The sequence below is a fragment of the Equus quagga genome, chromosome 9, assembly GCF_021613505.1.
Source record: "Equus quagga isolate Etosha38 chromosome 9, UCLA_HA_Equagga_1.0, whole genome shotgun sequence".
Taxonomy (NCBI): Eukaryota; Metazoa; Chordata; class Mammalia; order Perissodactyla; family Equidae; genus Equus; species Equus quagga.
The window spans coordinates 25,662,694-25,688,853 of record NC_060275.1 but is presented as its reverse complement, the minus strand read 5'-3'; the positions used below and the strand labels follow the sequence as shown (position 1 = coordinate 25,688,853).

Genomic DNA, 26,160 nt, shown 5'->3' with positions numbered 1-26,160 from the left:
ATCCTGGCTTTTAAGATGCAGGTGTGGGGGCTGATCCCAGGAAGCACTATTTTATGGGGTGGAGAGGAAACCTACGGAGCATACCAACCAGAGTGGGCAAGTCAAGCTGAAACTATCAACACTTAAACTTGAGGCAAATTCCCCAAATCCCGATGATTTATTATAGAGAGGAATGTCTAGAGGATGCCTGTAATCCTTGCAGGCAACCTCAAGAAGAAAAGCCACTACCTCTGTACCATCTCTCTTGTCAACAAAGACTCAAGCCACAGAGCTGACTTGGTGGCTAACTCTAGATTGTCAGTAAGATGCCCAAAGCCACCCATTGTGCATCCCTCTCAGGGGCTGACAAAGTGTTCAGCTAGTGGCAGAAACTCAATCAATACTTGGTAGGTTAATGGACATGTGCTTGTGTGGGCTCCCCCAAAGCAAGGGCACTTTATATCTAAACACAGAGGGATGGTTAGTCTGTGGGCACGAGCCCCAGGGAAGTCCATGGCAATTTCACAGCTTGAAGAAGAAACCACCTCAGAGAGGGTGCTGTAAGCCAGCCCACTGCCAAGCCCCACCTCTGGCCTCGCCATACCTGTCTCAGCTCATCGTTCTCCCTGGTGTGGGCATCCTCCAGGATCTTGCGCTCTGAGTGGGCCCTCTCCAGCTCAGTCCGCAGGGTCTCGACCTCCTCCTGCAGCCTCAGGCTGCCGTCCTCACCTTGGCTCTGCTGGTAGTGGCCCAGCTCCTTCTTCAGCTTCTCCACCTCCATGGTGTATGTGGAGGTGACCGCCGACAGCTGCTCCGACAGTGTCTTGAACTCTTTGTTCTGCGGACAGCAAACAGGGAGAGGGAGAACAGGTGGACAACAAGGTTATTTGGGCAGGAAAACACATGAAGACAATTAAAAAGGGAGCTTCCAAGGTGGAATTAAACCTCACCATCACTGCACACTTGAGTGCTTTCCTGGCATCTCCCTGACAAAACTCTGCTGTGAGCCTGGGAGAAACACAGGAAAACAAAAACACCAGTTCTGCTGTTTAGGGAGCATTCACAAGCAGCGGCAGAGCTGGGAGCTGGCTAACAGCAGTCAGCCTCTATGCCTGGCTGGAGAGATCTCACGCCTGGTTTTTCAGTTGTGGGAAATGCGTGGCTGGCTTCCGGGGTCTGCAGCCTTTGCTTTGCAGCTTTCCCCTGCTCTTTCACACTGGGCCCTCCTGCCCTTGGACTCGCTGCACAAAGAGCTGCAACCTAATCGCCGGCTCCGAGACAAAGGACCCCTTCAGCATCCCCTCTTCCAAGGAGGCCTCCATGGGGCCTCGGGATTCCTCTCACCACCTGTTAGCTTACCCATAAGACTCTGACTCCAGAAACTGATGCCCTGGCAGAATCTGTCCGTGGTGTTCTCCTGCATCTTGGGTACCCAATCATGTACCCACTCAAGCGATAGGTAAGTGGGAAGCATTCCCCATGTGCCTGGTACAGGTATGGAGGGGGCCTGGGAAGTGGACTGTAGATGAGCTCACACAGAAGAAGCACTGAGCACCTGGGGCCGGTGTCGAGTGCTAGCGCACACATGGGCAGAAACTAGTGCTGCAGGAGTTGAGAGTATCAGCTGAAGGCGGTCAGCGGGGAAAGTGGAGAGGAAGAAGCAGCGTTCTCTAAATAATCAAGCAGGCAACAAAGCCATTGATTATTCTCCACGGCTATTCTCTGCAGAAGCTCCAAGTAGAGTAGAGCTATTGGCTACAATACCAATATGCTGGGGCATCAGCAATCAATTACTAATTCACATCAGAAATTAAGCTTCATGGAAAGCAGGGAAGAACAGCAACAGAACAGCTGTTGAACCCATGCACGCCGTGGGACCTCAAGGCTGAGACCTGCTGTCAGTGTTCAAGCAGTACATTTCCACATTGATGTAGCAGACAGAGATCCTCCCAGTCTGTGGAAATCTCCCAGTTACAACCTGGTAAGCCCTTATATTTGGTTTGCAAGTTAGCCTTGCTCTAAGTAATCACAAATAAGAAATCTAATTACGCACCATCTGTTTAAAAAAAAACCCAATATCATCTCTACTGTCCTCCCTGGTCTGGGCCCACCCTGCAGGGTGAAGGGTCACTACACAAGTGGAGTGGAGTTCAGGAAGGGAACATGTGCCAGACTGGGCACCTTGACTTCTCTCCACTCTGGGTTGGAAGTGAGGTTCAGCCCAACTGCCATCTCCAGGTGGCACAGGCTGGGTCAGATCACCAGGAGATGGGGGAGGAACGGTCTGGTGCGGGGTCTGGAGAGAGGCACAAATGTGGTGGTGGCAGGGGCATGGGCACATCCTGCTACCCTGGAAGATTCTCAGGGAGAACTATGTTCTGCAGATAGGCAGATGACGGCATCCTGCTATGGACAAAGACGATACCCCAGGACTCTGACGCAAAGACAAAGTGTCTAGGACACCCAGGCTGAGAGCAGGCTCAGGGAAGTCTGGGAGTTAAGAGTGGCTGGAGTCAGACAGGCCTGCGTTCAGATCTCAACTTCACCCTTGTTCAGTTGCATATGTCTGATCAGTTTCATTCCACCTCTCTGCACCCTGGTTTCCCCATGAGTAAAACGGGGATAACAGTAACTCTTTCCTCATAGGGTTGGTATCAAGAACTCAGGGAGACCAAGTGCTTAGTTGCTGCCTGGCACACAGGAAGTGCTATCCTCATCTTGCGTTCTCTAAGGGGTCCCTTGGAGAGATGCTCTGAACTCTTGGCTTGTTGCTCGGGGTGTGGGTGGGGAGATTCCTAACAGCAGAACCTGGGCAGATCCTGATTTCATCATGATTGGCATCCAAAAATAATCATGGGGATTCATTGCAGCTGTCCATTTTGTGTTCTGGATGTATGATTTTAGAAAGGAAGACCCCAGAAGGGCCGTGTGTTTCCAGCCTCCTCCTCATACCTGTAGGTGCCTATGGCTGTGCAGCCAAGCCTAGCACGGGGTGGCATGGGGCACTTGCTCCCTCATAGACCCCAGAAACCCTCCCTGCGATGGCAGGCTAAGCTCCTCAGAGCTGCCTCTATCAGTGTGACCCAGAAACCTGGCTGGCTCTGTCCTGAACCAGTGGGAGCGTTTTCTTGATGCTAGTGGGCTGGAGATTTCTAAACAGACCTCTGTTGTCCTTGGGCTCCTCAGACATCCTGAGAGGATGCTCATTCTGCCCCTACTGCCAAAGGGCACAGATCTGTCCTCAACTGGCAACAAGGAACCTGTCTGGGAAGGTAACTTGAGACTCTCTGCTATTGTTACTTTTTCAAAAACTTGTTTTTTTCTCTCAAAGGTTTGCCTAGGCAAGACCTTTTTATGCTTGAAATGTTTCCCCCACCTGAAGGATATGGCAACCAACCATTCCTCTGGTCAGTGATCCCCAGGCCACTGCTGGCTTCTATAGCACTTTTGTGCAAACCAGAAAAGGCAGTGTCTCCAGGGGGATGAGCTCCACAGAGCTGCCCCTCTGGGTGGACACAGCCCCAGGGGAGCACAGCTTGGAACGGAGGCGACTCCTTCCTTAGGGCAGCACTGCACCAGGGCTCATGGTCAGATGAGCAGAGTGTGGGCTGGATTTTAGCCCTACTTGTCCCCAAAGCCAGTCACCCTGTGCAGAGCACAACCTTTAGAACTGTACACAAGAGGCTCTGAGTGGTTCCCAACCAATGGTCTATAGACCCCTGGACGGAGGGGGAAAAATCATTCTAAGAAAGCCTGCAACGTGAAAAAGAACACATTCCATACACAGTACTAACACTTACTGGGTGCTTACTATGGGGCAGGCACTGGGCTATGTGATTCACATATATTAACTCATTCACTCAAAAAAAACAATCCTATGTTCTAAGGCTGATTAATATCCACCTTTCACAGTTGAGAAAACTGAGGCACAGAAGGCCAAAAAGCTGTGACTCATAACATACTATTTTTCAAGTGTATGTGGATGCTTTTGTGAGTCATAAAATATTAATTTAACATATTTACTGAGTGTATACTAAGTGCACTGAATCAAATTGATTTAAAAGGCTACTGACTGAATCCTTATGTTTGGGTCATATTTCTTCAAACAAAATATATTTAAATATAGCCTTATACTCATAAAGGCCTGGGAAATATGACTCTCATTATTAAAAAAATCATAGGTGCAACTGGCCTAGTCACTTTACACATTGTGCTTGAACAAAGCCAGACTGGTAGAGAGCTGAGTTCACAGGTTATATCATTTTGGCTGAAAAATGTCACGCCATAGGCCTACACCAGGAACACTGTAAGAAGTGGTCCTAGGAACTGTCACTGTATTTATTGCTGAAGGATATTGTGCAGGATGTGCCTTATTACATCACAGATGATGAAAACCCACAGGAAAAACATCTCAGCACCAAGGACAGCTCTGATCCTCCTAAACTACTTTAGTTCTCTTCCAACAACTTTCAAGTGATCCTATTTCCTTCTTTCTGTTGTTTATTTGGGAACTTGGCACCAAATTTGTGTTTCCTAATTGGGTGCACAAAATCTTAGATGTACATTTTGGGTGCTTTCGGTTTCCTCCTTCTCTGACTTCTTGAGAGCGAGGACACTTGTTTCAAAGGCATCCTCGACCCCCAGGTGATTCCACAGCACAGCCTGGGCTGGGAACCACTCCTTTAGCCACATCATGGTATCAGTGAATTTTTGAGCTAGAAGTTACCTTAGAAATCTTAGGCCAATCCCCTCCAAAGAACAAAAGGCCCAGTTAGAGATTCGGCCATAATCTCAAGCTGTCATCTCTGGTTGCAAATATAAGTGAGGCAGAACTCAGGTCTCTGTCCAGCTGGGACTTCGTCCACAACCCCACTCTGCTCTGACAAACCCCTTGGGATGCCTTCACCTATGGTGATCCCTGGCATACGTGTATCCTCTCCTTCTGACTTAAGAACCCTGTGTGTCAGGGAAGCAGCTGCCCGAGTTGTCTCCAGGTATCACAGAAAGAACGGAAACCCATTCACGTCCAAACGGCTGGCCCCATCTGCTAAGAGACTGCACTAAGACAAGAATCTGAAGAGCTGGTGCTCCAGATTATGCTGATGCCTCCTCTCACGACAGAGCGCCAAGCATGTTCTTTGACACCGGGCCACACGTCCCACTGTAAAAGGCCAGCCAGTCCAAGGAGGATGCTTTCTGTATAAGAATGAACCCAAAATAAGCCTAAGAGTCTCCCCTAGACTGAGGAATTCTCACATGTCCCAAGAGTCTCCCAGTGGGCAGACATCTTATGATTTGGTTGGAGGTGGCAGAACGTACTCCGGAACCAGACTGCCAAGTTTCAATCCCAGCTGTCCTACTTATTAGCTGTGTGAACTTGGGAAGGCTATTTAACCTCTCTGTGCCTCAGTTTAAAACGGGAATAATATTACCTCATAGGGTTGTGGTGAGGATTAAATGAGTTAATACATAAGAACTGCGCCTGGTACCTACTCGGGCATCATGGGGAGGGGTTCAAGAAAGCAAGATCCAGTCTACCCCTCCTGCCTCTTCTGATCACCCTCTGCAGACAGGGCACCCTGCCCGGGGTGGGTAACACCTGCCACCACTCACAGATGTTTGCCAAGCAGGAAGCTTAAGGCAAAAAGCTCTTTTTAAAAATAGGCCTTTTAAATCTGCTTCTCTTTGATGTTCAGTCACGTGGATTGTAAAATACCAGATTTATTTTTAACCTCTCAAATCACTTCAGAAACCAGCAATGCCAATGCAGGGCCCTATGGCTGGAAACCCAGGGGTAGCTGGTGGTACAAGGGCTCCTTGTAGGGTACAGTGGTGCCAACAAGGCCTACTCGTCCCTCTTAACTATACACTTTGCTTGGAAGGTTTATTGGCAAAATTTGACTATGCAAATGTCTTTTCTGGCCAGATATCAACAGTCACAATAATAATAATAAAAATCTTGTCATCTTTGTGTTTGCATTTTTCAAATGGCCAGTCCCAGAGACCAGACCTTCTCCTTTCCACTCCTGTCCCTCTGAGCAGCTGTGCCTTCCCGTCTTGACCTGGCCTATCACTGCAGGCTAATAGGGCACAGGTCCTGAGCACCCTACAACCAAGCACTGAGTTTTCCTGCTTCCCCACTAGGGAGCCAAGCCAATCCAGACACCCTCTAGAACTCACAGAGAACAGAAACATCCAGGGTGATGCTCTCTTCTCAGGAAGCCTCGTCTTTTGCAAGAGCAGAGAAGCAGGAACATTTGACTGCTATCTGTGCACTGCTTTTGGGCTCCTGTTTGGGGCAGCTGGTTTAGGTATAAAATGGCTCATTTATTTTCTCGCCCTACTGGGATCAAGAAAACCTTAAAAAATGCCTGGCATAGAAGACAAACAATAAAACCAAGTCACCTCCAAGGCAATGCCTGGTGGCCCCCACTCTGATTCTCCCTCTTCTTCCACACCCCTACATCAGGTATAGTCTTCGCGTTCTCTCTCTCCCTTTCCTCTCTCAGGAGGCACCTGAAACTCTCCGGGCACTGCAGAAGCCAGCTCTTGCGGTCATCTTAATACTCCGCATGAGTCAAGTGACAATGTGTCTGCTTTCAACTCCAGGAACCCATCTTAGCAAGTACACAGAAAAGGAATGACTCTTCAGTGATGGCCCTGGTCACTCCAGCCTCTGATTCTGTCATCGCATCTCCTTCTCCAAATCTGACCCTCTTGCTTGTCTCTTACGAGGACCCTTGTGAATATACTGGGCCCATTCAAATAATTCAGGATCATCTCCCCATCTCAAGATCCTCAACTTAATCACATCTGCACAGTCCCTCTTGCCATGTAAGGTAACATGTTCACAGGCTCTGGGGATTAGGATGTGGGCATCTTTGGCGGCCGTTATTCTGTCTGCCATAATCAGTAGCCATTCCTGCTGAGTGGGGCAATACCCTGAGGACATCTGTGCTCTCTTGGGTCTCCGGCATATGCAGTTCCCTGAGGAAGCTATGGGCCTTCTCCAACATGCCCTTGGAGTCCCAACACAGCCCCCTACCCCTGGTGGGAGCTCCAGACACTGACCTGGTCATCGATCTTCCGCTGCAGCTGAACCACCTTGTTCTCCATGCCCACGTTGAGGCGTTTCAAGTGCTCTGCTGAGCGGGCCTCGATCTTGAGGGCCTTCAGCTCCCTCTTGGCCTTGAGCCTTCGGAAGGCGCACTGGATGACAATGGCTGCGCCTCGCAGCTGCTGGAAGCGTCTGCGTGCCATCCAGCCCCGCACATGCTTCTGGATGATGGTGGCCTTGTGCTCCCTGAGGACCTGTGAGAGACAAAGCCTGGTGGGTTTGTACTGCAGGATGGGAATAAGGGAGGCTCACATGCTGCCCAGAGGAGGTGAGAGCCGAGGTCAGCCTCGGTTTCAGGGGCTTCAGAGAGGACATGACTCCCTAAGACTTACGGTTTTAGTGGCCATTCGTTTTATGAACAAGTTTTAACTAGTTTGACTAGTACCTGTTGGGAATCAGCTATCAAACTCTTGTTTTTAGTTTTTTTTTTACTTTTTGTTTTATTAGTTAGGAAACCACAGTCTAAAAACCTCAACCTTGGAGGGACCCAAAGATTATCCAGCTGACATCTCCCCATTCAACAGAGTTGGATCCCATCCTCATGATGGTGACCTAGAGACAAAGAAAGACTCTCTACTGAGAGTCCACAATGGGTTAATGGCCTACAGTTACAAACTTAGCTCATAATTCACTGGGTTTTTTTCTACCAAGTTAAAAACTACTCAGAAAATTAAAGCCATCAATGTTCTAGCCCTAATACCCTGCAAAATAAATGTTCATGGAATCAACAAGCAACAACACTCAAAGACTAATATACCCAGTATCATGCACAGATCTGGGACAGAGCTGGGTTCAAACCTAGTCATCACACAGATGTCACCAACCTCCCAGGAACATTCACAGAACCCTCTCCCACTGGCCTGGGTTTCTCCACATATTATATCAGGGTGTGCTCCATCCACGTGTTTTCATTATCAGTTTAGTGCCTTAGTTATTATTATTTGGAAAAATCACACCTTCTCTGATCATAGAAAAGACTGATGTTCACTTCAGAAAAAAAAGACCATTTTAGATTTTAGACATTTCCTTCCAATCCCTCCTTCATCCTAGCGTTGAGCTTCAGTTGTGTGATCTGGTGGAATGGATGTATCCTAATTTAGGGCTACCTCACTAGGTATTTCGGATTCACTGGATAATGGCCTGGCAGGGAGGCTGCCAGGATCTCTCTCCTGACCTCACCTCGCTGGGCTTCAGGGTGCTAATCCGTTAAACGAAGGGGCTGGACCCAGGATGCCTAATATCACCCCTGCTCTCAAGTCTGAATGAGCCCAGGATGGGTCACCAGGCTCTGCCATGGGCTGACTGTGTGCCCTTGGGCAGGTGACTCAGCTTCTCCAAGCATCTCAGCTGTCAAAGGGGTACGATGATACATACCCTTCCTACCCATGATTGTTACTCTTTTGTGTGGACTTGACTGACCACGGGGTGCCCAGATTAAACACTGTTTCGGGGTGTGTCTGTGAGAGTGCTTCCGGATGAGCTAGCATTTGAATCAGGGAACTCAGTAGAGTAGACTGCCCTCCCCAATGTAAGTGGGCATCATCCAATCCATGGAGGACCTGAACACAAGAAAATGTGGAGGAAGGAGGCATTTGCTCCTTTCTTTCCTGCCTCACCGCTTGAGCTGGGACATCTCCTCTCATCTTCTCCTGCCCTCAGACTGGGATTTATACTGTCAGCTCCCCTGGTTCTCAGGCCTTCAGACTCAGACTGAACTATACCACTGGCTTTCCTGGGTCTCCAGCGTGCAGATGGCAGACCAGGGGACTTCTCAGTCTCCATAATCACATGAGCCACTTTCTCACAATAAATCTCCATACACAGATATATATACACACACATATACATACACATATCTCCTATTGGTTCTGTTTCTCTGGAGAACCCTAATACAACCCCTCATGGGACTTCGGATAGGATTCAGTGAGAGGAGAGTCGTGCATTACTTAGAAAAAAGTTAGGAGCACCCAACAAACTTCCGTGTTGGTGACAACCCATCTGCTGCTGCTCTCGTTCTGAGTCACAGCCTGTGAGTCCCTTGGGGGGCTACAAACCTGGTGGTAGATTCTCCGCACAAACGTGCCCCGCACGAAGGCCTGGATGACGAGAGCAGCCCTGCGGAGTCTCTGGTAGGCCAGGCGGGCCCTCTGCATGCGGTACTGCTTCTGGAACACCACGGCTGCATGGGTCCTCCGCAGATGCTCGGCCAGCCTGGGGAGGGAGAGAGCAGGCGGGCCATGCTGACAGATGCCCATGAGCTGTTCGTGAACGCAAGCCCCTGCCCGCACAGCCCCAGGCCAAGCCAACCCTCATCGCCCTTACCGCCTATAGCAATGCCTTGGGCACCTGAAGCTCAGGCTCAGAACAGCAAAACGAGCTTCCTCCTTTTGTCCAAGAATCCTTCCACATGTTGAAAACTCAGTCTAAGTTTAACCAGCTCTGTGATCCTCATCTGCCCACACCCCTACCTGCGAGCCCCTCACTGCAACTGGGCAGTCCCTCAATGACATCATGTGTTTACACTTCTATCTATGCCCTGGACCTCACTAGGCTTGGAGATGTCGGGGGCTGTGTCCCAAACTTCCTTGTACCCCCTACATCTAGTACAGGGCCTGGCATAGTAGACACTTGGTAAATATCTTCTGAATGGTTAGAACCTTCTGGGGCCCTGTTTTCCTATCTCCCCAGCCCCATCTGCCCGGGTTGTACTGCCTGTGGACATCTACTGTCCTGCTTTACTTTGACATTCCCCATCACACCCCAGAGTCAGAGGGAAAGTCAGTCTGACACTTCTTACTCTCCCAGGGGCTTTGTTGGTGCCAGGCTCACAGCAAGTGCTCAGAGACACGTGTGCCCTGCATATCCACTAGAAGACAAACTCCATGCAGGGAAAATGCAGGCCAGCTCTGTTTCACGGCCTCACCACCCAGGTGACAGAGTCCTAAGACAGAGTCCTACGCACAAGGGATGCTCAGTGATGACTTGACTAGCTGGCACAGACTGTTGGTAATTACTCAGTGTTGATACTGCTGACAATCTTCTCGTTTCTATAGCCTTTGCTCCAGAGATCATCTCTCAACTGTTCGGAGGTAATTAATGGCATTCATCATCTCTGGTCATGCTCGGATAAACAGCTTATAGTAAGGACATGAGGATATGCAGGAGCAATTTTCTGACTTTATGATACAAAGGATGCCTGCTCTGGGCTTGTAACTCAGGGGCTCTCTCGTTTTTTTACATCCAAGCAAAGATGACTGAGCAGCCACTCGTGAAACTTTGGCTTCCACATGCCAATTATTGTCACTTCTCCAGGGAAATCCCTATTTGCAGAAGTCACTGGTTTTGAACCAGGACTGGGTCCAAAATGTGATGACTTGTATGAAGGCCTGGGGGTGGGACTTACAGGAGGCCATTTCCTCTGGGTCGGTCTCAGCGGAGATGCTCACACCACTTTAGCGCTTTGTCAACCCAACGACATCAGTTAGGAGGGAAACATTTAAAATAAAGTAGTTTCTTGTGCACGGTGTTGGGCTGGGGCAGAGGAGCCTGACTGGCTTCCGGGCTCTGCCCCTGGGTAGCTGCTTGCCGTTAGACAAGTCACACCCTCTCTGTGCCAGGTCAGTGCAACAACTCATAAAAGGGACCTCCCAGGACCTTTCCAGCCCTGATTACCAACCTCCAAAGGGATTTTGAAGTTGGTGGTCTAAATCACAAAGCTAAATGTAAGTTAACTGTGACGGAAAGGCTGAATTTGTCTCTTTCTCTAAAAGAAGATTATTTTACTTTGGAGTTTAAACAAAGGGAAAATGGTGGTTTTGTGGCAAAACCAGCTGGTCCCAGGTTGGTGCTGGTGGGATGGGGACAGATTGGGAGAACCAGGGAACTAGACCTACTCTCTCAGGTGAGAAGAGCATGAGAGAGATGGGCCCAGCTGCTAGGAGAAAGAGTGCAGAGAAGGCCCAACAGGAACCACTCTAATTACATAGGCTGAGAGAGGCCAACCAGCTGAGAGTGCCAGCCCCCTGCTCCCTGCCCCACACCCCTCCACCAGTCTGCTGCCCCAAACGTGCCCCAGCATGACTCACCTGCGGGCCAGGTATCCTCGGCAGTACCTCTGCAGAGTTAAGGTAGCCCACTTCAACCTGCGGTATTTCACCCTCTGCAGCCAGCCCCGGACAGTTTTCTGGATCATGATGGTGGCTGCCCGGAACTTGTCAGCCCGAAGCTTCTCCAGGTAGGCCACCTGGCCTGCCCGGAAGAAGATCTTGGTGCGGCCAAACTGGAACTTGTCAGGATCCTTTACAAGGCGGAGAGGGGAGCTAGTTCATCATCAGCGAGCCGTGAGGTCACCTGCCCCGCCACCCCACTTCCTTCAATGCAGAATTCCCTGGCCAGATCTCACGTGTCCCTGCTCCCTAGATACACACTACCTCTCAGCATTCGTTTAACAGAGAGTTTGTCCCTACCTACAGGACAGGCCCTGAGCTAGGTGTCCTGGACGCAGCAGTAAGCAAGATGCCTGCCTTCAAGCAACTGACATGGTGATGGCAGCCGGACGAGTTAACAAAGACACAGGATGTTTTCAGGCAGTGGTGAGGATTAGGAAGTCAATAAAATTGGGGGCAGAGGGTGGGATGGGGATGTTTACATACGATAATCAAGGGAGGCATCTCTATGGAGGTGATATTTGAGCAAAGAGCTGAATGAACTGAAGGAGGCAGCCATGGGAAAGTGTGGAGGAGGAGACTTCAAAAGAAGAGCAGAGCAGATGCAAATGTCCTGTGGTGGCAACAAGCTGCGTATGTTTGAGTAACAGGAGAGCCAGGATGGCTGAGTAGGGAAATGAGGGTGGGTGGTAGGAAGAACCAACCATCAAAGGCCTTGGAGGCTGCAGAATAGGGATGGGGAGCCACTGGGGGTCTCTAAGCAAGCGAATGACCTGATCTGGTTGACATTTTAGAGATTATCCTCAAAAGGCCACACAGTTGTTGCATAATTTCAGATTGCAAATAACTTCCCAAATAAATTTTATTTGGTTTCAGACTATCTTACGAGATTTTTTTTGGACATATAATTACTGTTTGAATCACATCTATTTAGGTTAAAATTAGTTGCCTTTCCCTATGCTCACTCCAGTGGATAAGGAAAGATGATGCAGCAGTGTGCTTGTGGATGAGGCTGGGATAGGACACCTGATGGTTAACCCATGATAACTGAGTGCTCTTTGTAAATAAACTTCCATCTGCTTGTGCTCACTGGCATGAAGACTATAACAGGAGGGAGTTAACAAGTCAAGGTCTAAGGAAAACACCACACACATGAATATGTGTCACATTGACACAGGGCTCTGAAATAACGCTGACTCACCACTCTTCACGGCTTAAGCCCTTAAGCTAAGAGGAACCTGGTTCCACACACAGAGAAGACAGTGCTAAGCTGTGGCTGAGCTGGGACACAGTGTCTAGCTAGACTGTCGCTGACTCTCCTCCGTGGCCAGGCTGCTGGGAGGGGCGAGGTGTGGGCCTGGTTCTCATCCCTGCATGTGCTCCTCACTGTCCTGCTGGGGGAGGCACCTTCGCAGTGAGGAGGGGCCCGGAAGCAAAAGGTGGGTGGCTCAGCCCTCACAGTGGGGGGACAAGCCTGGCTGCTTGGGCTCCCACAGAGCTCCAGCCTGGGGGGTGCCTGATGCATCCCAGGAATCATAGGACACATTCTTTGTTTCCTATTCAGGAAAAATCACCAGGAAGGTGACAAGCTGGTCTGCAAAGCCACTATTTTTCCAAATATGGATCTGTCTGAAGGGCCTACCTGCTACAACCAGTCACCACTGGCTGGGCTCTCCTTACTCCACGTGTCTTGAGCCCTTCTCCTGCCCCAGGTCTGCTTTCTGTAACCCCTAGAACTTAATGACTAGATTATTCACATATCCATCAATTGGGGGTTGTCTTCTGAGAACTCTTCTCCGAGAATCACAGACTGAGGGAGTGGAAGGGAATCTTAGCAATCCATCCCAAGCCACTTGTTTTATTTCAAAGATGATAAAACCGAAGCCTAGAATGGTGAGGTGCCTTGCCCAAGGTCTCACTAAATATATCAAGGAATAGAACCCAAGACCCAGGACTCTCAGGCCAGGGGTCTCTTACTATACCACACCCCTTTTGTAACACCATCTCCTTTTCACCCTCCTCACATAAACATAGTTCCTTATGCTCCCTGGGTTCCCAATGGATGCTTATTAATAGGCTCCTTCACTGTCGGGATGAAGGTTGAGGTGTGCATGATGGCCAGTCTCCATGGTACGATTCCTCCAGTGATGTGTACAATCACACTCGATTGTTAGTCCTGGAGGGCAGGGCCCACATATTATACTCTTTATAACCCTCTCACTGACCACTCCAGGTTAAGAGTATGTAGGAAGAACTCAACACATCCTTGTGAAGTTAAAGAAAAAACAAATTCAGGTTAAGGATGAAGGGCGTTCCTACCATCCTTGCAGAAGGAGACTATCACTCATGAATAGCCTTGGGAAGCAGCCCCCAGCCCCTGGTGAATGCAGCTGTTAAGAGCCTGTTGCCTGGCCTGCACCCACCTTCATCACTGATTCTGTCCTAATCATCCTAAAATGCACTCAGCACTCTTGGAGAGGGCAGGGAGCTGGCATGTGTCCTTCTAGGCTAACATGTGGCTTTGCCAAGTCTCAGTTGCTTGACTTGAAGTCCCAGGTCACTTAGCACGAGCACTAGGAGAATTGGTGATTAGAATATGTGGCCCTCCAAAAGGGGAAAAAACAAAAATGAGGATATACAAGGTCTCCAGGGGAGTCTTGAAGCCCTGATTCCTATTTCATCTCCAGGATGGATAATTATGCAGTGACATTAATTAAGCAATCAGACTGGTTCAGGGGGCAATGCGGTTTAGACTGCAGGGGTTTCTGGGTCAGTCCACCTGTGCAACCTTGGACAATTTATATCAGCTTTCTGTGCCTCAGTTTCCTCATCTGTAAAAGGGGGTCATGTTTGTATCTTCCTCATAAAAAGACAACACGAGGAGTAGAGGAAGCGCATGAAGCAGTTAGAAAATGTCTGACTCCTACTAAGTGCTTGATAACTGTGAGCCATTATGGCAGGTTTCCAGTAATGACAGGTCCATCTAGTCAGCCACACAGTCACCTGCACAAACTCAGTTCCTGTGACAACCGGTAATCGTGCCAGGAAGCCAATGACAACGGGACTCTTGCCATTTAGATGTTTACAGTCTGGTGAAATGACAAACCCTCAATTACAATACAAGGGGAAAAATGCAATAATGGAAGGTAGAAGTTGAGTACTATTGGCCAACAGAAGATGGAGTAACTAACTCCATCTGGGAACAGGCTTCACAGACCAGAAAGCATTCTAGAGTTCAGTTTAGAAGGAGAATAGAACTTGACCAGACAGGGAAAAGAGGAAAAAAGCATTTTAGGCAGAGGAAACAGCATGTATTCATATAATCTTCCTTTAGGCAATTCACTTGTTCATTCATTCCACACGTTTGGTGAGTTACTTCCATGTGCTAAGTTCAGTGCTCATAACTAGGGGAGAGGTGTCAATGCAAAGACTGCTCTCTGCAAAAACACAGGACAACATGCTATGGGCTCGGAGAGTGACACAAAGTACTAGAGTCCAGTGCTGGATTGAGGAAAGCAGGAAGGCAGAGTCGGCATTTAAGCTACATGCTGACAAGCTCCTCATCAGTGGACAGGAGGGGCAGCTGAGCCATGCAAGGCCCAGTGGCCTCAGTACATCAAGAAGGCAGGCCCCAGGCAGTGGTAGTTGGTCCCATTGGCTGGAGGGGAGCAGAGTGGGTGGAAGCTGATTCAGCCAGTCTGGCCTGGGGCCCCTCTAGAGTGCCCTCTGTTTGGGAAGCAGAGGTTCTGCTGGTAAACTTGGAGAAATGCAGCAAAGGGAGAGGAGGAGTGGAACTCTGACCCTGGACAAAGGAGAAGGCAGCCACATGGCAGAGTGGGCTACTTGTGCACCTTGACCACACACTAAGAGGCCAGCTCCTGGTACCCACAAAGGTAAAGACTGGAATCAGCTGATCTTGAAGACAGATTTTTCTTATCCATTAAAACTGAGAGGCTAAAATGCGGACACTGATAGAGGCACCACAGTAAAAATTTCAATTAACCAGAGTCCAAATAACTAATTGCAACCTTCAACAATGAGACTGTCATCCTCTTACTCTCTACTAAATCTTTAGCACGACATTCTGCACTGCCTACAACCACAGACTCGAGTAGCTAAGATGATGTTCAGAGGGTAACCATCACTTTTACTAAATAACACGACCTTAAATCTTGATCATTTAGCAATGAACTACTCCAGATGAATAGATTTTCCTAGCAAAATAATTAAACATTAAACATTTTTAATTCTATTACCTTCTTAAAAGGAAGATGTTTTGATATAATTTCACCTTTTGCTGAGATCAGTGTTCATACTCTGCTGTAATCCCAGAATACTCTGGAACAATGTTTAAGGATCTGCCCCTCACAAAAGGCCCCCAGTAGCTCTGCTTTTACAGTTCTCTAGTCTCAGGTGTCAGGTGTGAGTTCAGGTTGTTTTAATTAAGTGAAATCTGTTGCCTTATTTAAAACAAGCATCTTGGGGAGGGCTACACAACAAGGAAGACAGGAGAAGACAGCTATTTTCCCCTCCGCAGGCTTCCAGGCTGTGCCCAGGCTGCAGATCAGAGCGCCCGGCTGGGTGCACCAGTGCAGGCAGGTGGGCTGAGCTATGGAGAAGCCGGAGATCTGGGGCCAGCAGCTTGTAGCCAGGAGGGGCCTCATCCCAAACCCCAGTGGGCTGTACGAATAATTTCATTTTCTATGTGCACTGAGATGTGAAAAAGGCTAGGAGGTACTCTAGATACGTGAAGGGGCTTTTCTTTTACAGTCATTGATGTAGGAGAACGGATTAACATCTCAGACAGTTTCAATAAGGATGAAGATCAAAAAGGGCAGTTAACACCTCCCTGCCCAAGGCTCAGGGCATTCTGGTCAAGCCTTTCTCAGAGCCCTGGCCGTCCAGGATGTGCCAGCTCACCTTGATGAGGCTCTCCAGGACGGACTTGCAGATGGCCTTCTTGTCTGTGTTGGCGAGCTCTCTCTTCTTGACCAGCACCCGATACCGGTTGAAGAAGTCATGGTAGGCCCACCTGCAGGGAAAGCAGACATGTCAGGTGACATGTCCCGCCTTGAGTGATCTCAGACAGGGCCCCACGGGGTCAATGTTTCCAGCATAAGGCTGTTCTCAGAGCAGCAAAAAACAATCTGGGGTGTTTTGTCCTTCCACCATGTCCTCCGAGAATTTCAGTGTGTCGCTGATTTACAGAATTGTGGCTTGACGACTGAGGGAAAGAGAGTTTTGGAGGTTCCTCTGGGAGGACCAACCAGAGGCAGAATCGCTCACAGAGGTTCTGCCTGACCACGTGGAGGTCCACTCTGCCACGGTGAGTCCTTACCTGGAATGCAGCTTGGTTTTTATACGTTGGTTTTCTTCTTACAAAACAAACACTGCTCACTGTAAACATTTTTTTTAATGCGAAAAAGTATACATCAGCAAATAAAGAGAGGCCATACCCTAACCCCTAGAGACAACACTATTCACACATTTTGGTATAGTTTAGAAGAAACCATTTTCCTCCCCAAGTGGATTTTGCTTATGATTTTTTTCCCCTGATCATGAGAGTCATGTAGACCCACTACAAACATCCAGTGATTTACATAAAGAAAATAAGAAGCACTTATAATCCCACTACCTTTATAAGTAAGTGCTGTTTCGGTATGTTCTGGAAGGGAATCTTTAAGAGGGCCTAAGTTTATCCCTTGTATCCCTTGGCCTCTGAGATCTCTACTTCCACAAATGCAACCTTCTCAATGAGCAAATTCCCTATTTTCTAGGCAGGGTCTACCCCATTTCTCCTGAAAACTATCTCAATTCATACAGATCCTCTGACATTCCTTGCTTCTTGTCTCAGTTTTCAGGGGATGCTCACAATTGCCTCAGATAATCATATATTCCAATTCGGTGCAATTCTACTCTAAGGAGACTTTGAATTTCTGGTCTAAATCCCTCTGAAGGTGAATTCGGCCCATCCATCCCCATCATTCTGTGTCCTGGGCAGAGGTGTTCAATCAGCTCCAGCCTGGCCCTCAGAGGCATCAGGAGATACTACACTACACACATCCCAGCTTAGGTGCATATGCTCATTAGGTCCACATTGCTCATTTGAAAGTCATTTTTGTGCTGCCTTGAGACCGTGCATCTACCGTTTTCCATCACCTTGCGGCATTGCTGAGCGACTGTCCAGTTACTCAGATAATCCCCCTCATTCTAAAGTATTAATGGAGAGTCAATGGATTGCATCCCTTCTCCTGCAGCATATTTGCCTTTAAAAGGGATCCCTCAGAAATTTTATCCACAACAATGAGTATCGTGGAATATCAGGTACCACTGGGGAGCAGTGGATACACGATGGGCCTGGGAAGTCGGTTCTTTCAGAGCTCCTCTCCCTGTGCTCCACAATCATGTGCCAGTCTGTCTCCCAGCCTTCTTTTCCCTCCCAGGCCACTCATTTCTACTCCCTGGGATGAGAAGGAAAATGCAGACTGAGCTCACCACCTCGCCCCGAGCTTCGTAAGCACTCACTCCGTCTGGTGGAAGATTTCTAACATAGCTACGGGTCTCAGACAGGGAGCAAGTGCAAGAGCAAATAACACAACGGCATTTTCCCCTTATTTCTCCCCTCTACATAAAATGGCTGATTAGAGGTTGAACCCAACCTTCTTTTTTCATAAGAGCTTTATTGAGATTTAACTCACATGCCATAAAAGGTACCTTTTAAAGTGTACAACCCAATAGTTTTTTTGTCTATTTGCATAGTTGTGCAACCATCCCAAATATTGAGTTTCAAAACATTTTCATCACCCCAAAAAAGAAACCCCACACCCATTATCATCCACTCTCTATGCTTCCCCCCTCCCAGACCCTGGTGACCGCTAATCTACTTTGTCTCCGTGCCTCTTACCTTTTCAACTGGTTCTGTCACAAATGTAACGGCACAAGGGAAAGGACAGCACCTATTCTGCTAAGAGCTGGCTGGGTATTTACACGGCTCTGCTCAACAGGCTCACGATAGTGGATCCCTTCAGGAGGGAGGGCAGAGGGCACTTGGAGACCCCACGGCCTCTTGGCCTGGGAAAGGCTCCTGTTGCCCTTTGCCCTTCACTTACTCCCTGAGCAGAAACTGTTTCCTGCTCTTCAGTTGTAGAGGGACTACAAACCAAACCCACCAAATTACTGGCCATCTCTAACAGGAGGCTTTAAAAATGGAAACATTTAAGGTTATTTATCTAGCTAAATGCTGCTTCATTTATCTCAATCATGCACAATAAATGTCAAAAAAACTCTGAAGCCCTGACTGATCTTAATACTGGAGGCCCAGGGTCAGAGGGCAGGTGCTCCTTCTGTTTTTAATATATGCAAAATGCTACTGAATTTTTCCCAGGCTCTTTTTGCTCCAGCCCCCAAGTTTTAAACATAGACCATTCTGTCTACCGGTTCTTCCACGTAGCGTAAGACGGATTTGGGTAAGAATCAAATGGAACAATGCACACATAAAAAGGGCTTCAGGAAGTCCAAGTCTCCTTATCCCCCAGGCCCATTCGTCAATAGTTGCCTCTTGTAACACGAGTTTCCTGCCCACAGCTGAGGTGTGGGCTCTCCCTTGACAGGGGCTCAGTACTTTCCAAGTGACTTTCTGAGGGCACTTCCCACATTCTGCATTACGGTTATTTGTGTACTCACTTGTCTTATTTCCTCCTATGAGTTCACAATTTCTCCAGGGTAATAATTAGAGCAGCATTTAGCTGTGCAAAAAACCTTAAATGCTTCTAATTTGAAAAATCTCTTACTGCTGACAGTTCCGTAACTCAGGGAGATTACAGGGCCAAGGGAATTAGGAGAGAGTAAGGAGACGTGACTGCCAAGGCATCAAGGCCGGTACAGAACAAGCAGAGAGTAGAGAAGCCTGCTCCGACACTGACCAGCGGCGTGACTCAGGCAACTCACAGCCTGGACACCTCACCTTCCTGATCCGGAGAACAGAGAGAACATCACCCAGCTCACAAAGTCCCTCCCAGGGCTTCAGGAGCCCGTGAGTTCATGGATGTGGAGTGTCTGGAAGGCTACAACGCTTCCTGAAGATCTAAATCACTCTCCCTTCCTGCCCAAGACCCCTCCCCTTCTCTTACAAAGGCTTCTTTGGACACCTGCACCACGGTGAAACCACCGAGGGGGGAGGATGCCTGAAGGAGGCACACTGTCCACCGAGAAGGGCCTGGGTAGGCACCCTCTCCGGAGGTACCAAAAGGGGCATGTGCTCGCTATGGGGTCTGTGCATGTACAAGTGTCCTTTACTGAAGGACCTGGAATCAAATGTGGATCCCCTTTTCCATGGACCTCTGTGCTCTCGGAGATCAACTCCTCACAGGAAAGGATCCCTCAGCTCTAAGGGGAAAATCTTCAAAGTGAAACTAAAGAGAACACGTGATTCTTTTTCCAGAAGTACAACTTAACGGGACTTTCTGATGTGGCAGGGCTCTCTGAATGGAGATTTTTTGTGACCACATAAATGTTGGGCAAGACTACCCGTTAAGACCACAGGGTATCCAGGATTTCCCCTTGGGGTTATTCACCACGATGGAATCTCCCCTCCTACAGCATTTTAGCTATTCCTGTTTCCATGTGGGACACAGAGCTTTCCGCCTTGCATTATAGATATTTTTTGAATATGTGTTAGCTTCTCTGCTAGACTTGAGCCTTCTTTGGCCAGGGTCATCCTCTGATATATTTTTAAATCTCCCAGTACCTATCATAATAAGGTACCTTTATACACAATCACTTATTACATTTTAAAAAATTGCTATTTTCCTTATCAGCAAAATAGTTGGAACCCTAGTGTTAAAGCTTTTCTCTTACCAGTGTTTCTCAAGGGGGTCACTATTGGCTTTGGGGAAGACAATTCTTTAGTGTTTGGGACAGCCCCACAATACAGGACACAGAGCATCTTTGGACCATTAACTACCACCCCATTCATTGAGATATCCAAAAATGCTCCCAAACGTTTGCAAAATGTTTACTGCAGAATGTAGTTCTGGTTCAAGAAAGCTTCTTCTTGAGAACAATCAACCGTGATGGCCAAGTGCCTCTACAGTGTGAACCCACTGCTTCCTTCCCCGCTCTTCCCGCCCTCCTCAGGTGGCCCTGGAGACGTCCTCTCCCACTCGCAGTATGGCTCTGTGGCTCGCTGGCCTGGAGGTGTCTTTTAAGCCAATTCTGGGCCTGGCTGTTTTTCCATTCCGTTTCTTATTAATAGTGGGAGAAGAGCTCCCATCCCAAGTCTATTACTAGGTCCAAACCACGGCCCCAACCCCATGCTATATGGAGTCACAGCGACCTCAGGGGTACAACTCACACTTAGTCCTGCTCTCCCTGGATTTGGACTTGTCCGCCAGGGCCCTGGCTGACTATCCTAGACTTCAATATAATTTTTCCTCTGGAATAAAGGCCTGCATCACCCTGTGTGCCTCTGGCCTGCTGGGGAACAGGTGCCACGATATGGTAAAGTAGTCACAGTTGGGCGTGTGGGAAAAGCCCAGGACCTGTGACAGCTCCTGGTACAAACAGGGAGATCAGAAGGAGCAAGCAAAGTCCACACAGGATGAGCCCAGCAAGCACTTAACAGAGCCCCCCCTCGTATGGAAAGACATTTCCTTCTAACAAGTTCCTCAGGGCTCATGACAGCGTGTGGTAAATACAGCTGCTGTGAACAGTGGAGCAAACGCAGCAGGGTGATGTTTTGGTTGACTGCGTTCCCATCTGGAGCCCAATGCTGGATTTAACCATCTACATGTGGTAACATTCTGCAGAACATGCCTGCTTGAGACGCCCCCAATGGACCAGTGTGAACAGACGGGTGGATCTGCCAAAGGGGTAGCACTTTGTGCTTCCCTTCTCTTGGGTAGCTTCTCTCACGAGGCGCTTGGCTGAATTAGACAAGCTCTGAGAGTCCCTCTAGTAAGACCAGGGTATGAGGCTCTCAGTCTCGCAATCTCTATGACATCAAGTGACAAAGAAGAATCTCTGAAGATGGCATGTCAGGTTATCATAAGAGCTCCTAGAAAATGGTGAAGAATCCATCAGAGCTTTCAGGTCAGGGTTAGGTGGGTCAACCTATACTTTCAGATACCCCACTGCCCTGTGACATTCAACTTAGGTCAAAGATCCTGGTCATGCCAATATGGAACATAAGGAGCCTGCTTCCCTTTTTCTAGTTCAAGAACCTTGCAGGAACCTGTGAGCCCCAGATGGGGCCTTGTCCCCGACAATGTCTCACACAGGCCAAGAGAAGTTTGTGGGCAGAGGTGTTTAGCCATGCTGTGATGTCCACTAACCAGGAACAAAAGACTCTGGATATTGAGTTGTAGAAATAACCTTCATTATGGCCACCATGCACCATACACTTCCTTCCCTTGTTCTCCCTTTTGAAGTAACAAACTATCAGAGAAATAAATGATGTTGGATACAAGAGGTTTCCTTGGAACTGTATCACAGATAGACAAAACTTTCAAAGGGACTCAAGAGGCCAAAGTCAAGAGGAGAGAGGCACTTTCTCAAAGAGTCACAAGGGCAGGCGTCCTTAACCCATGGGAGAGTGATTGTGGATCCACCCCTTTCTAACTGTGAGGACTTAATCTGATCACTTAACTTTTATGGGATTCGGTTCATCATCTGTAAACCGGAGGTGATACCCCTTTACCATGCTTACCTCAAGAGTCAATGTGATCTTTTCAACAAATGGTGCTGGGACAACTAGAATCTGTATGCAAAAGAATGAGGCTGGACCTCTATTTCACATCATATAGTACATAAATTAATTCAAAATGGATTACAGATTTAAGTCTTAAAGTCTTAGAAGAAAACATAGGTGTAAATCTTTGGATCTTGGATTAGGCAATGGTTTCTTAGATATGACGCCTAAAGCACAAACAAACGCAAAAAAAGGAACAAAGCTTTTATGCTTCAAAGGAAACCATCAAGAAAGTGAAAAGATGGCCCACAGAATGGGAGAAAATGTTTGCATGTCATATATCTGCTAAGGATCCAGTATATAGAATATACCAAGAACTCCTACAACTCACACCAAAAAGATAAATCACCCACTTAAAAAGTAGGCGAAGGATTTGAACACACATTTCTCCAAAGAAGATATACAAATGGCCAATAAACACATGAAAAGATGCTCAACTTCATTACCCATCAGGGAAATGCAAATCAAAATCACAATGGGATACTACTTCACACCCACTAGGATAGCTGTAATAAAAAGATGGGAAGCCTCATCCATTTCTGGTAAGAATGTAAAATGGTACAGCCACTGTGGAAAAACAGTTTGGCAGTTCCTCAAAAGGACAAAAAGAGTTACCATATGACCCAATAATCGCACTCCTAAGTAAATACAACCAAGAGAAATAAAAATATATGTCCACACAAAAATATGTACACAGCAGCATTATTCATTACTTGCCAAAAAGTGGAAATAACCCAAACATCCATCAACTGATGAATGAATAAAATAAAGTGTAGTGTATCCTTACAATGAAGTAGTTTCTGCAATATAAAGGAATAAAGTTCCGATTCGTGCTACAACATGGATGAACCTTGAAAACATTATCCTAAGTGAAAGGAGCTGGACACAAAAGGCCAGACATTACATGATTTCATTTATATGAAATATCCAGAATAAGAAAATCTATCGAAATAGAAAGTAGGTTAGTGCTTGCCAGGGGCTAGGAGGAGCGGGGAGAAGACAGTGACTACTAATGGGTACAGGGTTTCTTTTTGGGGTGATAAAAATATTCTGAAATTAGTGGTGATGGTTGTACAACTCTGTGAATATAATGAAAACCACTGACTTGCACACCCTAAAAGGGTGAATTTTTCAGTACACAACTCAATAAAAAAAGTCAATGTGATGAGCAAATGAGATGAGGTTTGTGGGTGGCCTTCGTAAACTAACACATACCCACAGGATTTGTGTCATTATCTCAGCACTGACACTGAGAGGGGCTCCTAGCGCAAAGGTGGCAGGGTGATCAACCCACCAGATACCCCTTGTTTGCTTCCCCTTCTATGCTGCACCCATGTCCTGGGCCTCCCGAGGAACACAGGCTCAGCCCCAGAGGTGGCCCCAGGTCTGAAAGTTGCCAAGCTTTGCTGCAAGGCGGAGGGAATCATAATTCTTCCCCACTGGATTTGATCTGGAGCCAAGACATAAAGCGAGGAGAGAGGAAAATCTGATGAGACCCAGCACTGCCTAGACGTGGTCTACCCAGTGACCAACACTAGCCTCCAGGACGGTGATCTTAAGGCAGGATGCATTTTAAAAAATCACCTGGGGAAACCTTGCCAAAAGGCAGATGTTCAAGGCACAGCCGCAGATTCTGACATAACAGGTCTGAGGTGGGGTCCTGGCTTCTGAATTGTTAAATGCTTCCACGTGCCCGCGATGCGCAGCCCTGGGTGAGAGCCTACGTCAGACCCTAAGAACTGAGCACAGCTCTCAGGCAAAAGAGCCAGAACTAAAGGCTGTAAGATCCTGAGATAAAGAATTATTTCACCCCAAAACAAGTTCTTCATTATTCTTTCTCTGTGGGATTTTTAATAGCAAGGCAAGTAACTATGAGTCTAAGTTTAATCATGATTAAATGGGAAAATGAACCAGGCAATTTCTCAAGCCTCCGTCTAGTCCTACAATCCTACACTATTTACTCTGCGTGGAGGATGGAAACTGGGGAAGGAGTAGAAATCTCGGAAACACCACTGAGTTTTTCTGAAGTGAAGAAAATGAGATGAAGTGAATATTTATGATGAGTTTTTCTTTTCAATATAAACATTGCATATTCAAGTAGTCCCACACACAGACTCTTTTTGGTTAAGTGGTATTTGCTTCACAATTCCTCCAGGACACAAAGCTGCTCTGGACCCCTGAAGAGGGAGACAGATGACTGCACAGGCGTCAGACACATTGAGGGGGAGCTGGGTGATACGTGGACGAGCATCTCTCCCTGGACAGTGCATTTATCACAGTGCTTTATAGACATGATAATGAACATATTTCTTAGCCCCTGCAGCACATTTCAAATTGAATGATACATTTTCATTTTAAATCAGACTCACTGAGAGCCATAATTCTTAGGAAAGATAAAAATAGACAGGTATACTGAAGCCTGAGGGCGGGGTGAGGGAGCACCAGAAAGCCACTGCTGGCTTGCAATTCTGCATTTGTCCTCTCCAGCTTGGTGGCACTGGGCGTATATTAATTTTGGAACAGGGCTAAGAGTTCTGTGTCCACTATGAGTAGGCTGGATGCAGGAACTTGGCCTGAAATGCCCAGCTGAAAAGGGCTGCCCTCTGGACCACTGATTATAAGTCCCTGTGATCCTGGACCATGCGTTTTCTTTTCTTTGCCATTTTCTTCTCTGTAAAGTTATATCTGCCCTCAGGCCACTTAAATAGGAGGAATGTCAAAAAACGGTATAAATTCTAATTCCTCTAATTAAAGAAGTTTAATTAAATTGAAACTTCATTTAAGTTGAAGTTTCCGTTGGAAACAGCTGTGCTAAGTTGTGCAGTTTCCTGATAAGCTAATGCAAGTGAAACCACTTTGCTGTCTTGAGTCTCGGCAGCCAAGGAGCTGGATTCTTTTTGCAACAACCTCCAATCTGCTCAGGTCCCTCTGGGCCCACGAAGGTCTCTCAAAGTCAGATCAACAAAAAGACTGCTCAACTCTACACTCTGAGGCAGCACACATGACATTGTGTATTTCCTTCAATAGCTAACACCTTCTTGGGCACACGGTATCTGTAAAACATCACTTGCTTTATCCCTACATACGGCACACACACACCAATTTCCTGGATGAAGCAGTTAGCATTTTTTTTTAACCTGTGAGGTCACTCCAAATAGCTACCCTGGTTGGCAGGTGCAGAAAGTTAGGCAATGTGTGCAGTCAGAGGCTTACAGGTGTGGCAGTTCTGCCCCAGAGCCCTTCCCCCTCACCACTCATCTTCCAAATAAATGCCACCCTAGGTGCTGTGGCTTGGCCGCGGGGAGACAGTGAAAGAGGATTGGGGTCTAAAAAAAATAATACGGGATGATTCAACTCCATCCCAATACTAACAAAAATGCCAGAAAACTATGGTGCCTCTTTCTAAAAGTTAACATTCCAAATGGCAGTTTGGGGAGGGAATCCTCTCTTTGACCCTCTAGCAAAATCTGTAAGCAAGCAAATGTGAGGAGGATATGGAAGGCAGTGTTCTGGATTTAGGCCCAAACATTTAAATGACAGCATTAAGTAACAGTTTTTGTGATACCAGAAATATAGTCTTTCCTTCCTTCCTTACAGTTTCCACAAGACCTGCAATTGCAAAAACAAAAGGTACAGGTGCCCTTCTAACGATCTGCTCCAGAGAAGTCTGAACTAATTAGGGGGGCAGGGAAAGACACCCATCAGCTGCCCCATAAGAGGCCTGCAAGTTTGTGGGCAACTCTGACTGCAGCAAGGTGGAAGGCACAGGAGGGGAGCCGTTTCCTATGTGGGTCTGAAGTCTTGGAGGGAATGCCTTCTTTTAGCTGCCAAGGCAGAGTAGTCCGGATGAGGCGAAATGCACAGCTGGCCTCTCAGCTTGTTACGACTGGAGCACTCAACACTAGGAACGGGGCCAGAGCTGGCAGAGAAAGCCTCTTCCCTGAGCACTGGACAGGAAAAGCAAGTTATCATCCCTTCCGTCCCTGGACACCATGCTGCTGGCAGTGTCCTCCCATGGCCTCCTTACCAATCGGAATCCTCCTCACCCTTCAAGGCTCTGCTCAAATTTCACCTCCTCTGTGAAGCCACGGCTCCTCCCAAACTTGCACCTCATTCTATGCTCTTCTCTGTTTTAGACTTGTATCACTCCT

General features: G+C 47.7%; 1 protein-coding gene across 2 annotated transcripts in view; it reads right to left on the bottom strand.

Moving 5' to 3' along the window:
• The window catches only part of MYO5B (myosin VB), a 344,955-nt gene that overhangs the window by 57,692 nt on the left and 261,103 nt on the right, over positions 1-26,160 (bottom strand). For both annotated transcript variants that reach the window (XM_046671362.1, XM_046671363.1), the window contains exons 18-22: positions 16,183-16,294; positions 11,182-11,393; positions 9,151-9,307; positions 7,051-7,290; positions 584-817 (exon numbers count right to left, since the gene is read on the bottom strand). In XM_046671362.1, coding sequence (XP_046527318.1) covers positions 584-817; positions 7,051-7,290; positions 9,151-9,307; positions 11,182-11,393; positions 16,183-16,294 — 955 coding nt within the window. The remainder of the gene's footprint in view (positions 1-583; positions 818-7,050; positions 7,291-9,150; positions 9,308-11,181; positions 11,394-16,182; positions 16,295-26,160) is intronic.